The 18306-nt window shown below is 44.8% G+C and overlaps 1 protein-coding gene across 5 annotated transcripts in view; it reads left to right on the top strand.

Annotated features, from left to right (window-relative positions):
* Nucleotides 1-18306, top strand: part of CSMD2 (CUB and Sushi multiple domains 2) — a 583106-nt gene that overhangs the window by 463476 nt on the left and 101324 nt on the right. For all 5 annotated transcript variants that reach the window (XM_032388322.1, XM_032388331.1, XM_032388357.1 and 2 more), the window contains 5 exons: nt 10307-10402; nt 11802-12005; nt 12361-12485; nt 13434-13530; nt 14863-14967. In XM_032388322.1, coding sequence (XP_032244213.1) covers nt 10307-10402; nt 11802-12005; nt 12361-12485; nt 13434-13530; nt 14863-14967 — 627 coding nt within the window. The remainder of the gene's footprint in view (nt 1-10306; nt 10403-11801; nt 12006-12360; nt 12486-13433; nt 13531-14862; nt 14968-18306) is intronic.

The following is an 18306-nucleotide window of genomic DNA, read 5'->3' on the forward strand; positions in this document are numbered from 1 at the left end:
CTTACTCAATTTTATTATTCAATTCCATTCTGTCAGTAGTTCTCAATGAAATGAGTTTTTGATATCAACACCCCACAAACGCACACCCAGCCAGGAGTGTAATTCAGGATCTCTTGGGGTAGGATGCTTTTTCAAAATCTCTTGATTTTCAAGATAGATAGAGGTATAAGTTTAGCTATAGATATAGAAGTATAGATGTAGGCAGAGAGAGAGAGATACATTTAGAACCTGTATATGTAAATGTGGATATAGATACAGGTACAGATATAGATGTAAAGGACCAATGGATAGAAAGAAATAGGTATAGATGGATGGATGGATAGATAGGTAGATAGATAGATAGATAGATGATAGATAGATAGATAGATAGATAGATAGATAGATAGATAGATCGATCAAACCAATAGGTATAAATATCAATATTCTCAAATCCTCCCTTATTCCTCATTTGGAGAAACACTGATGAGGTGATGGGTGTGCCCCTGTCCCTGAGGTGTGCTGAGAGGGGAAAAAGAAGCTTGAGGACCACTACTCAACAATCTTCATTTTGTTTTTCTATTTGATACGTCACTGATTGAGAATGTTGCGGATTTAAAGATCCCACTACAACTGTGATATTTTGTTGTCTTCTCGTGTTTCCAACCATTTTTGTATCTGTGTTCACCTGATAGATCTTTCCTCGTTTTCTCTGAGAGTCTTTTTCTTTTAAGAGGATGTTTACTTACTTATTTTACATTTGGTCTGATAACTGTCATCTGGTTTTGTTCTTTGTGGGTTTTTGTTTCTTTTGTTTTGCTTTTGCTTTCTTGCTTTTCCATTCATATCTGGCCCATCTCTAACTTCCAAGGTTTTTCTTATATATATTTAGACTTTCATATGACTGTTATTATTAATTATTTGTAAATTATGGACTTCTTCCCCAAGAACAAGTGTTTACATTTGCATTTAGTTTTGCTATCTCGTTGACAATAATTATTTGGGTTTAACTATTATTTTCCTGGTTGTCTTTATCCCTGAGAGTTTCTGATTTCCCTACTTCCAATCATTTTTTTTTAGCAGGCTCATCACTGCAGTACTTTCTGTCACCTTGCAAGTATGAGTACGTCTTTCCTTTGACGTATCATATAAATGACAACTTGATTGTAAATCAAATTACGGGTCACAAACTTCTTTCAAAACTGCAGCTGCTGTTCTACTTCATTCCAACCGTTAATATCAAAGCCAAGTGGACTCCAACCTGATTCTTTATCCTTGTAGGTAACCCCTTCTTTTCTCTCTGGATGCCTTTCATATGTTTGTGTTTTATATTTAAAATTTAAAAGTCCACTAGGATATGTTGCAGTGGAAATCTCTTTTTGTTAATTACATCTGGCACTTTGAGAACAATTTTAGTCTGAGCCTCAAGTCTTTCTTAAGCTTAGGAAAGTTATCTTCTTTTGTAAACTATTTCTTCTCCTTCAATTTCTCCTGTCTTCTCTCTCTCTCTAGAATTCTTGATGTGTGCATATTGGAGTTCCTTTGATCTATCTTCCATGTCGCTTGTGGTGTCTCTGATTATTTTCATCTCTTTATCCTTTTCCTGTGGATTCTGGAAGAATGTCCCAAATTTAATCTCCACTTCTCTGTTCAATTTCTACAGAATCCAGCCACCATGTACTAGTGCTTCTCAGTTTTGAAGGCTTTATTGATCTCAGAACTTTCTTTGGCACGCCTGCCCTCTCTGACTTTATAGATGCAATACTAGATCTAATCTTGTGACAACCACAATTGAAAATCTTCTGAGATCTTTCCCTGTTCTTTTTTGTAGTTCACATAAAAATGTTTGCTTTGATTTCTGAGTGGTCTTTACCCTTAAAACTTTGGGAGCTTGTCTTTTGTCCAGGGATTTTACTATGTGCTTGTCCATGGAGAGGGAGGTTTGTGTACATCCAGGGTTGGAAGTTGAAATGGGTTTGTGAGAGATCACAGGGGTCCTAATCCACATATCAGGCCAGAGGATGGGAGGATGGAAAAGTACAGTTTCATTCTGCTCACATCTGTTAAAAAGAGAGCCTTTTGCTTCATGAGTTTTCTTTTTGCTTTGGCAGCCAGAAATTATCTGGGGCAATGACTCCTAGCCTGGCTCAGCCATCTGGGTCACATGTAAATAGTGTGCTATATAAAACTCTCTACTCTCTATGGCCAGTAGCATTACATGGGCTTTCTGGAAGCACTGGTGGACCCCAGATGTGCTTCGCAGTGGCTCCTTGGCTGGTCCCAACTCTAGCCTTCACTGCAGTGGAGACTTAGCCTGGCTGTCTGCAACCCCGACTTCCCTTCTGATGGTGGCGGGGGAGGGGGGGTGAAGTGTGGACAGTGGCTATCTCAGGGATCCCTAAGGCTGTGGAGGGGCAGCATGCAGAGCAGCCATGCCACTGCCTGCCGAGCCATATTCCCTCAGCTGTCTCAAGAGAGTGACGATAAACAGGACTGCACTTCACAGCTATCAGTCCAGTTGGTGTTGTCTATACTCTAGTACATTTGTACCACATCAAGGAGAAGATGGAACTTTATCTTCTGATATAAAGGCATCCTATGCCCGAGGGGGCAGAGCAAGGTGGCGGAGGAGTAGGAGACCTGGATTTCGTCTGGTCTCGGGAATTCAGCTGGATAGGGATCAAACCATTCTGAACACCTACAAACTCAACAGGAGATCAAAGAAAAGAATAGCAACAACTCTCTGAACAGAAAAGCGACCACCTTCTGGAAGGTAGGACGTGCGAAGTGAATCTGAGGCAATATTCGGGAGGATAGATGGTGGGGGTGGGGGCCTCCGTCAGCCGCTTCTGGCAAGTGATAGAGCCACGGAGCACAAAATTGGAACTTGTAGAAGTCGGTTCCGCTGAGGGACGTCGCTCCAGTGGCTAAGCGGGGGGTGGAACCCTCGTGGGACAGTGTGGTCTCAGGACCCTCGGGGTCACAGAAAGACCAGGGGTGCCTGAGTGCGGCAGAGCTCCCAGGTATCGGAGCGGGGAAGCCGGCTGCAGAGACAGAGCCCAGGCGCGGGCTCTCAGCTCGGGGTTGCCATAAACCGTGATCCGAGGCACAGTCGGGCCACTGCTCCTCCAGCAGGGACCCAACAAGCGGCAGATCCGGGGAGACTCCCCTTCTTCCCCCGGGAGGAGCGGCGCGGGAGCGAACTGCAGGGATCTGCTGGGTTTGGAGACTCCACACGGGGTCGTGTGCCAGAGATAGAAACGCTCGGTCACAGGCCGGGTGAGCACGGAGTGCGGCCGGAGACCGGGGAGATGGGAGTGACTGACTGCTTTTCTCTGGGGGCGCACTGAGGAGTGGGGCCCTGAGTTCTCAGCTCCTCTGGGGCGGAGATTGGGAGGCCGCCATTTTCACTCTCCTCCTCCAAAGCTGTACGGAAAGCTTGCAGGGAACAAAAGCTCCCGAGAGCAAACCCGAGCAGATTACTTAGTCCAGACTGGGCAAGGGTGGGGCAATTCCGCCTCCGGCAAAGACATTTGGGAACCATGGCAACAGGCCCCTCCCCAAGAAGATCAGCAAGAACAGCCAGCCAAGACCAAGTTTACTGATCAATGAGAACGGCAGAATCCAGCACTAGGGGAATAATGCACGTAGAATCCATGGCTTTTTTACCATGATTCTTTAGTCTTTCAAAGTTAATTTTTTTAACTGTCTTTTTTTTTTAATTTTTCTTTTTCCCTTTTTCAACCAACATCTTATCAATCCCTTTTTTAAAAAACATTTTTATTTTTCATTTTTAGAGTCATATTCTTTCCCTTCATAGTAGTTACCCTTATTTTTGGCATATATATATAAGTTGTTCTCTCTTTAAAATTTTGAGATAGTTTCTTCTAACACATCAAAATATACCCTAAATCTCTAGTGTATGGTTTTGTTCTACTCTCCTGCCTGATCACGTTCTCTCCCTTTTTTTTTCTTTTTTTTTTATCCTCTTCTTTCTTTTTTCAAACAACTTCTTATCAATTCCTTTTATAAAATTTTTTATAATTTTCATCTTTACAGTCATATTCCATCCCTTCATCATATCAGCCCTTATTTTTGTACATATATAAATTTTTCTTTCTTTAAAATTTTGGGAGGCACTTTTTTCTAACAGACCAAAATACACCCAAAATCTAGTGTGTGGCACTGATCTATGCACCAGCCTGATCATATTTGATCATATTCTGGTTTTTTTGTTTTGTTCTGTTTTTGTTTGTTTTTATCTTTTTCTTTTGCTTTTTTCTTTCTTTCCCTTTCTTTTCCCCAGGCTTCAGGTCTTTTCTGATTTGTTTAGAGTATATTTTCTGGGGACATTGTTACCCTGTTAGCATTTTGTTCTCTCATTAATCTATTCTCCTCTGGACAAAATGACAAGACGGAAAAAATCACCTCAACAAAAACAACAAGAGGTAGTACCGACTGCCAGGGACCTACTCAATTCGGACATTAGTACGATGTCGGATCTAGAGTTCAGAATCATCACTTTAAAGATACTAGCTGGGCTTGAAAAAAGCATGGAAGTTATTAGAGAAACCCTTTCTGGAGAAATAAAAGAACTAAAATCTAACCAAGTTGAAATCAAAAAGGCTATTAATGAGGTGCAATAAAAAATGGAGGCTCTAACTGCTAGGATAAATGAGGCAGAAGAGAGAATCGTGATATAGAAGACCAAATGATGGAAAATAAAGAAGCTGAGAAAAAGAGAGATAAACAACTACTGGATCACGAGGGCAGAATTCGAGAGATAAGCGATACCATAAGACGAAACAACATTAGAATAATTGGGATCCCAGAAGAAGAAAGAGAGAGGGGGGCAGAAGGTATATTGGAGCAAATTATACCAGAGAACTTCCCTAATTTGGGGAAGGAAACAGGCATCAAAATCCAGGAAGCACAGAGAACCCCTCTCAAAATCAATAAAAATAGATCAACACCCCGACATCTAATAGTAAAACTCACGAGTCTCAGAAACAAAGAGAAAATCCTGAAAGCAGCTCGGGAGAAGAGATATGTAACCTACAATGGTAGAAACATTAGATTGGCAACAGACCTATCCACAGACACCTGGCAGGCCAGAAAGGACTGGCATGATATATTTAGAGCACTAAATGAGAAAAATATGCAGCCAAGAATACTATATCCGGCTAGGCTGTCATTGAAAATAGAAGGAGAGATAAAAAGCTTCCAGGACAAACAAAAACTAAAGGAATTTGCAAACACGAACCAGCCCTACAAGAAATATTGAAAGGGGTCCTCTAAGCAAAGAGAGTGCCTAAAAGCAACACAGACCAGAAAGGAACACAGACAATATACAGTAACAGTCACCTTACAGGCGATACAATGGCACTAAATTCGTATCTTTCAATAGTTACCCTGAATATAAATGGGCTAAATGCCCCAATCAAAAGACACAGGCTATCAGATTGGATTAAAAAACAAGACCCATCGATATGCTGTCTGCAAGAGACTCATTTTAGACCCAAAGACACCCCCAGATTGAAAGTGAGGGGGTGGAAAACCATTTGCCATGCTAATGGACACCAAAAGAAAGCTGGGGTGGCAATCCTTATATCAGGCAAATTAGATTTTAAACCAAAGACTGTAATAAGAGATGAGGAAGGACACTATATCCTACTTAAAGGGTCTATCCAGCAAGAAGATCTAACAATTGTAAATATCTATGCCCCTAACATGGGAGCAGCCAATTATATAAGGCAATTAATAACAAAAGCAAAGAAACAACACATTGACAACAATACAATAATAGTGGGGGACTTTAACACCCCCCTCACTGAAATGGACAGATCATCTAAGCAAAAGATCAACAAGGAAATAAAGACTTTAAATGACACACTGGACCAAATGGACTTCACAGACATATTCAGAACATTCCATCCCAAAGCAAAGGAATACACATTCTTCTCTAGTGCCCATGGAACATTCTCCAGAATCGATCACATCCTAGGTCATAAATCAGGTCTCAACCAGTACAAAAGATTGGGATCATTCCCTACCTATTTTCAGACCACAATGCTTTGAAATTAGAACTCAATCACAAGAGGAAAGTCGGAAAGAACTCAAAAACATGGAGGCTAAAGAGCCTACTAAAGAATGAATGGGTCAACCAGGAAATTAAAGAAGAATTAAAAAAATTCATGGAAACCAATGAAAATGAAAACACAGCTGTTCAAAATTTTGGGGACGCAGCAAAGGCAGTCCTAAGAGGAAAGTATATAGCAATACAAGCCTTTCTCAAGAAACAAGAAAGGTCTCAAGTACACAACCTAACCCTACACCTAAAGGAGCTGGAGAAAGAACAGCAAATAAAGCCTAAACCCAGCAGGAGAAGAGAAATAATAAAGATCAGAGCAGAAATCAATGAAATAGAAACCAAAAGAACAGTAGAACAGATCAACGAAACTAGGAGCTGGTTCTTTGAAAGAATTAACAAGATTGATAAACCCCTGGCCAGACTTATCAAAAAGAAAAGAGAAAAGACCCAAATCAACGAAATCATGAATGAAAGAGGAGAGATCACAACCAACACCAAAGAAATACAAACAATTATAAGAACATATTCTGAGCAACTATATGCCAGCAAATTAGATAATCTGGAAGAAAATGGATGCATTATCAACTACCAAAACTGAACCAGGAAGAAATAGAAAACCTGAACAGACCTATAACCACTAAGGAAATTGAAGCAGTCATCAAAAATCTCCCAACAAACAAAAGCCCAGGGCCAGATGGCTTCCCAGGGGAATTCTACCAAACATTTCAAGAAGAATTAATACCTATTCTTCTGAAACTGTTCCAAAAAATAGAAATGGAAGGAAAACTTCCAAACTCGTTTTATGAGGCTACCATTACCTTGATCCCAAAACCAGACAAAGACCCCATCAAAAAGGAGAATTACAGACCAATATCCTGGATGAACATGGATGCAAAAATTCTCACCAAAATACTAGCCAATAGGATCCAACAGTACATTAAAAGGATTATTCACCACGACCAAGTGGGATTTATACCTGGGCTGCAAGGTTGGTTCAACATCTGCAAATCAATCAATGTGATACAATACATTAATAAAAGAAAGAACAAGAATCATATGATCCTCTCAATAGATGCAGAAAAAGCATTTGACAAAGTACAGCATCCTTTCTTGATCAAAACTCTTCAGAGTGTAGGCATAGAGGGTACATACCTCAATATCATAAAAGCCATCTATGGAAAATCCTACAGCGAATATCATTCTCAATGGGGAAAAACTGAGAGCTTTCCCCCTAAGGTCAGGAACGCGGCAGGGATGTCGACTATCACCACTGCTATTCAACATAGTATTAGAAGTCCTAGCCACAGCAATCAGACAACAAAAAGAAATCAAAGGCATCCAAATCGGCAAAGAAGTCAAACTCTCACTCTTTGCAGATGATATGATACTTTATGTGGAAAACCCAAAAGACTCCACCCCAAAACTGCTAGAACTCATACAGGAATTCAGTAAAGTGGCAGGATATAAAATCAATGCACAGAAATCAGTGGCATTCCTATACACCAACAACAAGACAGAAGAAAGAGAAATTAAGGAGTCGATCCCATTTACAATTACACCCAAAACCATAAGATACCTAGGAATAAATCTAACCAAAGAGGCAAAGGATCTGTACTCAGAAAACTATAAAATACTCATGAAAGAAATTGAGGAAGACACAAAGAAATGGAAAAACGTTCCATGCTCATGGATTGGAAGAACAAATATTGTGAAGATGTCAATGCTACCTAGAGCAATCTACACATTCAATGCAATCCCCATCAAAATACCATCCACTTTTTTCAAAGAAATGGAACAAATAATCCTAAAATTTGTATGGAACCAGAAAAGACCCCGAATAGCCAGAGGAATGTTGAAAAAGAAAAGCAAAGCTGGTGGCATCACAATTCTGGACTTCCAGCTCTACTACAAAGCTGTCATCATCAAGACAGTATGGTACTGGCACAAAAACAGACACATAGATCAATGGAACAGAATAGAGAGCCCAGAAATGGACCCTCAACTCTATGGTCAACTAATCTTTGACAAAGCAGGAAAGAATGTCCAATGGAAAAAAGACAGTCTCTTCAACAAATGGTGTTGGGAAAATTGGACAGCCACATGCAGAAGAATGAAACTGGACCATTTCCTTACACCACACACAAAAATAGACTCCAAATGGTTGAAAGACCTCAATGTGAGACAGGAGTCCATCAAAATCCTAAAGGAGAACACAGGCAGCAACCTCTTCAACCTCAGCCGCAGCAACTTCTTCCTAGAAACATCGCCAAAGGCAAGGGAAGCAAGGGCAAAAATGAACTCTTGGGACTTCATCAAGATAAAAAGCTTTTGCACAGCAAAAGAAACAGTCAACAAAACCAAAAGACAACTGACAGAATGGGAGAAGATATTTGCAAATGACATATCAGATAAAGGGCTAGAATCCAAAATCCATAAAGAACTTATCAAACTCAACACCCAAAGAACAAAGAATCCAATCAAGAAATGGGCAGAAGACATGAACAGACATTTTTCCAAAGAAGACATCCAAATGGCCAACAGACACATGAAAAAGTGCTCAACATCGCTCGGCATCAGGGAAATCCAAATCAAAACCTCAATGAGATACCACCTCACACCAGTCAGAATGGCTAAAATTAACAAGTCAGGAAACGACAGATGTTGGCGGGGATGCAGAGAAAGGGGAACCTTCCTACACTGTTGGTGGGAATGCAAGCTGGTGGAACCACTCTGGAAAAGACTATGGAGGTTCCTCAAAAAGTTGAAGATAGAGCTACCATACAACCCAGGAATTGCACTACTGGGTATTTACCCCAAAGATACAAATGGAGGGATCCAAAGGGGTACGTGCACCCTGATGTTTATAGCAGCAATGTCCAAAATAGCCAAACTGTGGAAAGAGCCAAGATGTCCATCGACAGATGAATGGCTAAAGAAGATTTGGTATATATATACAATGGAATATTGTGCAGCCATCAAAAGGAATGAGATCTTGCCATTTGCAATGACGTGGATGGAACTGGAGGGTGTTATGCTGAGTGAAATAAAGTCAATCAGAGAAAGACATGTATCATATAACCTCACTGATATGAGGAATTCTTAATCTCAGGAAACAAACTGAGGGTTGCTGGAGTGGGGGGTGGAGTGGGAGGGATGGTGGAGTGGCTGGGTGATAGACACTGGGGAGGGTATGTGCTATGGTGAGCGCTGTGAATTGTGCAAGACTGTTGAATCACAGATCTGTACCTCTGAAACAAATAATGCAATATATGTTAAGAAAAAAAAAAAAGAAGAAGATAGCAGGAGGGGAAGAATGAAGGGGGGGAAATCAGAGGGGGAGACGAGCCATGAGAGACGAAACTGAGGGTTTGAAAAACAAACTGAGGGTTCTAGAGGGGAAGGGGTGGGAGGATGTGTTGGCCTGGTGATGGGTATTAAAGAGGGCACGTTCTGCATGGAGCACTGGGTGTTACGCACAAACAATGAATCATGGAACACTACATCAAAAACTAATGATGTAATGCATGGTGATTAACATAACAATAAAAAATTTTAAAAAAAAAGGCATCCTATGCCCATACAAGTTTCCCCCAATTTGTGTGTTATCAGTTGGATGGCAATACATCTTGCTTTGCTTGTGACAATCCCAGCTTTCACTTGGTTGTCCCAACATAATTATTAATAACACGCCCTTTGGCTCTCACAAGTGTTCTAGTGTGAGCAATAAATTACACAATTACTGTGGTTATCTATCATTTTACAGCATCTGGGAAGGGCCAGTTACTCTCAGATATTCACATCACCCTCCTTCCCCCAAGCTGGTGCCATTTTTCTTTTTAATGTCCATTTTCCAAGTAAACCACCAGTCAGGTTGGTAACGGCCATTCTCCCCATCCTTGTGAGTCAACATATGTCTAGATGCTTTCTCCTTTCTCAGAAGGTCATTTAATCTTTCTGATCCTCTCTTTCTTGATCTATTAAATGGGGCACTGAACTCTTGTCATGCCAACCTCGCAATGAACATGGGTCAAGGTAAGACCATGGATGCTAAAGCCTTCTGCAAACCTTAAACTATAAAGTGCAGTAAAAATGGGAGGTTGTATTTCAGGAAGACCTGGGATATGGAAGGAACTGCTGTGGGGGGTATGGGCAGCCCCTCCTTCCTGGCCAGGATCTTCTCTGCTGGGCCTACTGCTGGACTCACTGTCTTCCTCTCCTCCTCTCCCCTTACCTCGGCAGGAGAATCGCTGCCCCTGGCCACCTCCAATCAAGTTCTCATTAAGTTCAGTGCCAAAGGCCAAGCACCAGCCAGAGGTTTCCACTTTGTCTACCAAGGTATGCAGGAAGTGGGTGTGAGAGGTGTGAGAGTAATCTCAGCTCTGTAGTGACTTCCTGACCAAAGGAACAGGGACTTTTGACCCCTAGTCTGGGCCTCAGTCTTAGGGTGCTGGAGGGCAGTTACTGATTTGTAGTGCAGTTCCTTGAAATTCAGTTGAATTTAGACATCCATTTGCCCAACAGACAATTCTTGGGCCAAACTCCATGTCAAATGAGGGAAGAAAGCAGACACGGGAGGCTGACTTCTGCCCTCCCCCTCCCCCATTGGCTGGCACAGTCCCGATGGCATTGGGACGACCAGCCCAGACCTCATACCTAGGCTCTGTCCCATGGAGTTTGGTTTTCTCTGCAAAGCACAGTAAAGGTGTGGGAAAAACACAGACTTGGAATTAAGGTGGACATGGCTTTGAATCCCAGCTCTGCCACTTTAACTGGGCACCAGCTGCTCCACCCCTCAGAGCCCCAGTTTGCTCACCTATGAGATGGGAGTAAGCATATTACCTCACTGATGGAGTTAAGAGAGTTCACAGAGTAATTGGCACCAAGTAGGTGATCAATGTCTGTTCCCTTCCTCACTGGCCTTGAAAGGCAAAATCTTGGAGTGCCCTGGCTTTCACCTGCAGGCCCCAACCTCTCCTTGTCCAGAAGCATGCCCACTTTTTTAGGGCCAGTTCTAGACATGTCCCATTCATCCCACTGCCCAGGAGGAGCTGAATTCCCCGGCCACAAGGGCACGCCATATCTGGGGCCTGGGTTAAAGCATACTATGTGCCAATTGGGCAGGGGGAGGGGAGGTTCAGATTCAGGTCATGAGAGTAGAGCCCTGGAGAGTCTTTTTTTTTTTTTTTTAAGATTTTATTTATTTATTTGACAGAGAGAGACAAAGCAAGAGAAGGAACACAAGCAGGGGGAGTGGGAGAGGGAGAAGCAGGCTTCCCGCTGAGCAGGGAGCCTGATGCAGGGCTCGATCCCAGGACCCTGGGATCATGACCTGAGCCGAAGGCAGATGCTTAACGACTGAGCCACCCAGGCGCCCCAACCCTGGGCAGAGTCTTAAGGCACCTGGGGAAAGAGGCCAAAGGCAGGGCGAAGGGAGGAAGAAGGGCCATTCTAAGGGGATGTGGGACCCTGATAGTTGAAGGGCATCATGGAGAAGCCACTGAAAGCAACTGAGCCTAAAGTCTGCCTCCCAAGGTTTCCAGAAGCTGTGCTGCAACTGTATTTCAGTAAAATGGGCCTTGTTCTGGAAAACCCCTACCCCTGCCCTGAGAGAAAGCGCCCAGAGCCTCTCAGGGTCCCATCCAGACAGGCTCAGCTCTAGTACCATTGTGTGTCCATCCCTGGGCCAGTTTCCAGAAGGGTGAGGCCTACCCCTCAGTGCCCTTGTCCCCTGCAGCGGTACCCCGAACCAGCGCCACGCAGTGCAGCTCTGTGCCGGAACCCCGCTATGGCAAGAGGCTGGGCAGTGACTTCTCGGTGGGGGCCATCGTCCGCTTCGATTGCAACTCCGGCTATGCCCTGCAGGGGTCCCCAGAAATCGAGTGTCTCCCTGTTCCCGGGGCCTTGGCCCAGTGGAATGTATCAGCGCCCACCTGTGTGGGTGAGTACCTGGACGACCAGGACTCTGGGGAGGGGGTGGCCAGCGAGACCCAGCAGCAGCCCTTGCTCACCAGCATAACTTAAGTAGGGTGTCCCATTCAGGCCAAATCACTAGTCCCGTGGGTTGGGTGTGAAGACAGCAAGGAGGAGGAGCTGGGGTTGCTGGGGGAGGGGTGCATGGGAAGGAGGGTTATAGGGATAGGAGCCATGGAAGGAGCAGGGATGGGGGCCTATGGGAGAAGCCAACAGCCAGCAAGGGAGGCTGGGGGGCCCTGAGAGGAGTGTTTGGGGAAGCTCCCATAGGGGACCCAAAGACAAGCAGGAGAAACCTCTGACCAGAACTGCCTCCTTCCCAGTGCCATGTGGAGGCAACCTCACGGAGCGCAGGGGCACCATCTTGTCCCCTGGCTTCCCAGAGCCCTACCTCAACAGCCTCAACTGTGTGTGGAAGATCATGGTCCCTGAAGGCGCTGGTATCCAGGTAGGGGCTAGGGGAGGCCTCAGTCCAGCAGGTGGCCTGGAGGAGACATTTCAGCCCTGTCCCTGCCCCTCGGGCCAGATGTGGGGGTGAGGTCCACAAGCAGAAAAACACACCAGCTCGAGGCCCAGAAGCTTCAGGGGGTGTGGAGAGAGAGAGCCGGGTACCTCAGGAAAGAGAAGGGGTGGCACCAGTTTGGGCCATTGGGGAAGGCCGGAAGAGGAAATGGGCCTGGACTGAAAGAAATACAGAGATTGGGGAAGATTCATAGAAGATGTTTTTCTGATGGTTTGAAGGGTTCTTTTATCAAGATGATGGGGGATGGAAGAGGGGACATTGCAGGAGAGGGGAAGGAGAAAACAGATGAGGCATGGAGAAGCCCCAGGCACACACCTTGGTGTCACACCTGGAGCCCAAGCTATAGGAGCAGAATGGGGGCTAAACTGGTCCCCAGTGGTAAGAGTCAAGTGGAGAAGGCCTCAGAACTGGTTATGGCAGCAAGGCCACCAGAGAGGCAGCCAGCAGGGACTCAAGGTGGGCAGGTCTGGCCAGGAGTGGGTTCCTGGACCATCACTGCATGATGTCTGATGTCATCCATACAGGGAAGTGGGGAACCCAAGGAACGTGTGAGAGATGAGGACAGGGCCATTCAGACTGAAGTAGTCCCACTTCCTGAAATTCCCTTTCCCCATTCTCTGCCTGACAAAGTACCCCACTGTCTTACAACCCTTCGTTTTACATCTGTTTCCCCCACTGGGCAAATGAGGTCCTGGGGGAGGGGGATGGGTAGAGAGAGCATCTCACTTTTATTGGAAGGACCTAGCACAATGTCAGCCCCAGAGTGGGTGCTCAGTACTGGAATTAACTACATGAATGGAGAAGAGGGGAGGGAGGGACAGACAGACGGACACAGGCTGCCTAACCAACAGTTCAATTCCTCTGCCTTCCCAGATTCAAGTCATCAGTTTTGTCACAGAGCAGAACTGGGACTCTCTGGAGGTGTTTGATGGTGCGGACAACACCGTAACCATGCTGGGGAGCTTCTCAGGTGAGATGGGGCTTCCAGGGACCTCAACTCAGAGGGCAGTGGTAGACTTCATCATCATTATCATCATCATCATCACCATCATTATTATTACTGACGTAGTTCACATGCTATAAAATCCACCATTCTAAAGTGTATAATTTACAGACGTTAACTAGACTCATTTTGGTGATCGTGTTGCAATATATACAAATATTGAATCATTATGTCACACATCCAAAACTAATATAATGTTATATGTCAATTATAGCTCAATAATAAAACAATAATAATAATGCTACAGTGAAAAAAGAGTGTACAATTCAGTGACTTTTAGTATATTCACAAGATTCTAAAACTATCACTGCTATCCAATCCCAGAACATTTGCATTACCCCAAAAAGAAACCAGGTACTCATTTGTATGCACTCCCCATTGCTTCCCCTCCCCCATCCCTTGGCAACCACAACTTGGCAACCTACTTGCCATCTTTATAGATTTGCTTGTTCTGGAAACTTCATATAAATATAATCCTACAATATGTGGCCTACTGGGTCTGGCTTCTTTCACTCAGCATCATTTTTCAAGGCTCACCATGTTGTAACATGCACCAGCACTTCGCCATGTGGATAGACCAGATTTCACTTACCCATCCGTCAGTTGATGGACATTTGGTTGTTTCCACTTGTTGGTTCATTATGAATAATGCTACTATAAACATTCATGGAGAAATTTCTGTGGGATGTGATTTCAATTCTCTTGGGTATATACCTCGCAGCGGAATTTCTGGGTCATATGATAACTCTATATTTAAATTTTTTGAGGAACTGACAAACTGTTTTCCAAAGTGGCTACACTGTTTTCCATTCCAATGGCAGACTTTTCACTGAGTGTGGTGTGTGCTTTTGCCCAATGGCCAGGGCAATCATCTGGGTCCTTCAGGCTCCAGAATTCCATGTTGCCAAGATATAAAAAGGAGTCATGTGCACCATATATACAGTCTACACTGCCTGGATTGCCCAGAGAATTACACCTGTGAGAGTTTTTTGAAGATGGCTGGGAAGGGGACCAAACTCTTGGGCTGCCTGTGGAACTCTCCCTCCTTCTGGCATATGGCTCTGCCACTGCTCATTTTGCAGAAAGTTTGAGGACTCCTGTCTCTCAGCCACTGAAGAAGACCCAGCACTCTGTGGGGGGTAGGGGGGTGCTAATTTGTCATGTAACAAGTATGATAACTGGGGACATTTGAGGGTCTTAGGAGAAGAATATCAGCAGGTAGCGAAAGCAAGAGAAATGGGAAGGAGCTCGGGGGCTGGGGGAGGCTAAGTGTGAACGGTCTCTGTGTCCTTGCCCTAGGAACAACCGTGCCTGCCCTTCTGAACAGCACCTCCAACCAGCTCTACCTTCATTTCTACTCAGATATCAGCGTGTCAGCAGCCGGCTTCCACTTGGAGTACAAAAGTGAGGATCCAAAGTCTCAGCTGTGTACAGGGCTCGGGGTGGGAACTGACAGGTACCAAGGACCCACAATGAGCAGGGAGCATACTGGGGCTGTATATTCTCCATCCCACGTAAACCTTACCACAGACCTAGATGAAGATGCTAAAGCTCAGAGAAGGTCTGAAACTCCTCAAGACTGCACAACCAGTAAGTGGCGGAGCCAGGATTCTCACCCCAGTGTCTGTTACTCAGACACCTGTACACTTCCCCTGTGTCCCCACAGGGATCAGAAGGGAGCCCCGTCGTTGACTTAGGTCCAGTATAGAATCTGGGATGTACGAAAATGCAGGTGCCATCCTCTGCTCCTGAAACCTGTCCTCTCCAAACCCGGGTTCTGTGATGCAGCCATCTTTGAAGTTCTTGTCCTCATGAGAAACTTCACTCCTCTTGCACCAGATTTCTCCCTCCCCTCTCAGAACCTTCCATCTTGGCTTCCAGTGTCCTGAAGTGGTCACAACGAAAAACTCTTAGAAGAAAAAGGCTTGTGGACGTGCACGGTGGGGCAACAAAGACAGAGGTTGCTGGGAGACTCTTTTCATCTTGGGACAGCCTGCCATTCTCCTTCCCCTCTGGGTAGAGGAAAGAATAGGTAGACAGAGGCATCTATTATACATTCATCCAGCAAATAGTTATTGAGTGTTTACAATGTGCCAGGTGCTGTGCTGGGGTTTCCTAGGACTGGGTAAGATCAGTAAGTCCCCTCCGAGTCCATTAAAGAGAGGCAGACACATGGACAGAGAAGCGCATTACAAGATTCCAGGTGCTCTCATGGAAGTCCCCAGATGGTAGGGCAGTAGTTCAAAGGAGAGCATGGTCACTCCTCCCTGGGGCAGGTGGAGAGGTTGATGTCATGAAGAAATACTGAGTGTCCCCAATGTGGCAAGCCCTGTGCTGGATACCCACAGAACAAAGATGAGTAAGACATCATTCCTGCCCTCACACACACAAAGTCCAGGGAGATAGAGGAACAAGGGAGCAATAATTTTAGTGCAGCCTAATACACTAAGGAAGTACAGAAGAGGAGAGCTAAACCTGGTCAAGTGAGACCTTACAGAAGGGGTTTGGATTGAGAAGTAAGAAATACGGGAAGGTAGAGTTGGCTTGACCATCTTGGTCAGCGTGGGCCTTTGCAGATGGGAGCCCCATTTGGTGCTAGAGGCCTGATAAGGTCAGCATTGGATGTTATGCAGATGCTCAGCTGGTCTCCAAACAAATGAGCTTTATCCAGATGGTTGGGAGAGGGTTGGTTGGATCCTGGGATGCTCGTGGCCTGAAAGAACAGAAGTGTGCACCTGGCAGGAAAGACCTGGGAGGACAGCTTGAAGCAAAGACCCTGATGGGCAGAGGATAGGACAGAGACCTCTGATGCCCCCCCACCCCTCCGCCCGCAGACCTCAAAGGCTTCACTCTCCTGGTGGAGTCAAGTATGCCGGGTTTCTTGAATGTTTCCAATTTTTCTTTTTACTCCTTTGCTCTGTTCTATCCAATTTTGTTTTCTTATCCACTGTTTTCACTGGAGTCCTTAAAGCTTCCCTCAAATCTTTTCTTTTCTTTCCTCTTCCAAAGATACACTTCCTTCCTAAATCTCTTTTCATTCTGCTGCCTCATTCCCAGAAAAAAATTTACCTCTCCTCAATTTGTTGTTGTTGTTGTTGTTGTTGTTCAAGGGAACTGGTAGTTTTCTTTGTAGCTGATGTTTATCAAGCACTGTCCTCTCATGGCAGGAAGGGCTGAGGGAAAACAGAAGCGACTGAAACTCCTAGGAGCCAAAACCATTTTTGTTTTGTGAACCTACTGTTCTCTTAATATTTGATAATCTACAAAGAGGGTGCAGAGGGGAAGAATTAACTGTAGAAGCAAATGGTTTTGAAGGGTACTGAAAAGTCGTAGCTGCCGCTATGACTCACTTAATGTTGATTTAATTGAAATAGAAATGGAACAATATGCTTTTGAAAGCAATTGATTGCATATGATAAAAAAAAAATTCTTCCATTGTTGCATGCATGGCTTAAATAAAGTCAAGCTGTGCACTGTAGGAGAAATGAGAATGGACTTTCCTCTGTCTCTTTCTTTCTCTCTTGGATTTCACGTTCCTCCCCATTCCATTTTTTTCTCCTACCACATTCTTTTGCTCCTGCTTTCCCTCTCTTTCTCTCTGTCCCTTCTTATTCTATCACTGCCCAGGGGTTAAGTAGGTTTCAGGTTACTAAGCTGTGGTCACCCCACTAAATACCAAGTTGAGTAGCTTTGCGTTTTACTTAGAGTGCCGGGAGGAGTGGGGAGAAAAAGACAAGATGACAGCCAAGATGTAGTACTTCAAATTCTTGTTGGTTGTTTTAATCCTGTCCTTGGGGTCTCTTGCCCCCCTGCTGAGATCTGTGGACGGACATAGACCCAAACAGCTTTCATTTCCAAGAATCCCATGCACTTCTTAAAAGCACCTGCAGGGGGCGCCTGGGTGGCTCAGTTGGTTACGTGTCTGACTCGATTTCGGTTCAGATCTTAATCTCAGGGACTTGAGATCAAACCCTGCCCCGGGCTCCGCACTGAGTGTGGAGCCTGTTTAAGATTCTCACTCCCTCTGCCCCTCCCTGCCCCCACTTGCAAGTGCGCTCTCTCTCTCTCTCTCTAAAATAAATAAATAAATAAATAAGGCACATGTAGGACAGGAATTGCCTGGGACAAAGGAACTTTCTAGAGTTAGCAATGTTCTGTAGTTTTGATAGGGGTTTGAGTTATACCTGTGCAGGCATTTGTCAAAACTCAGCAAATGTCCACGTAAGATGTATACATTTTGTTATATGTGAATTTTCCTCCGAAGAAAAAAAGCACATGTAGTCATCTGATGCACACGTCAGCTGTCAGCTCTGAATGTGGAATGAGGGCTCCTCAGCCGTACACCAGGAGATGGGGCTGGTGGTGGTGGTCTACGCTGGCCGGCCCTTTCCATTCCTCTTCTGCCCACGCCTGGCTCTATGCAGGCACCGCATACGTGTGGCTTCCCCAGGGAGCTGGGATCTACCAGGAGGGCTATCAGAAGGTATCCACCAGGAACGGACCAGGAGGGCTGAGGCTGCCCCCTCCCAAACTCTCTGAGCTGTACAGGTGCCTAGGATCAGACCCAACCATAGTCTGTTCGCTCTTGTCCCTGGAAAACGGCACCACCGGTCCCATGCATCCATACACAGGGACTTCTTTAGCACATCTTATTTCATCTTAGTTAGTTAGTGCATCTTAAGTGCCCGCACCTGCAGTGGGGCCCCTGTGGGGTGCATCCCACCAGTCAGGAGATACTCCACT

Source organism: Phoca vitulina, unplaced genomic scaffold, assembly GCF_004348235.1.
Source record: "Phoca vitulina isolate PV1807 unplaced genomic scaffold, GSC_HSeal_1.0 scaffold2, whole genome shotgun sequence".
Lineage (NCBI taxonomy): Eukaryota > Metazoa > Chordata > Mammalia > Carnivora > Phocidae > Phoca > Phoca vitulina.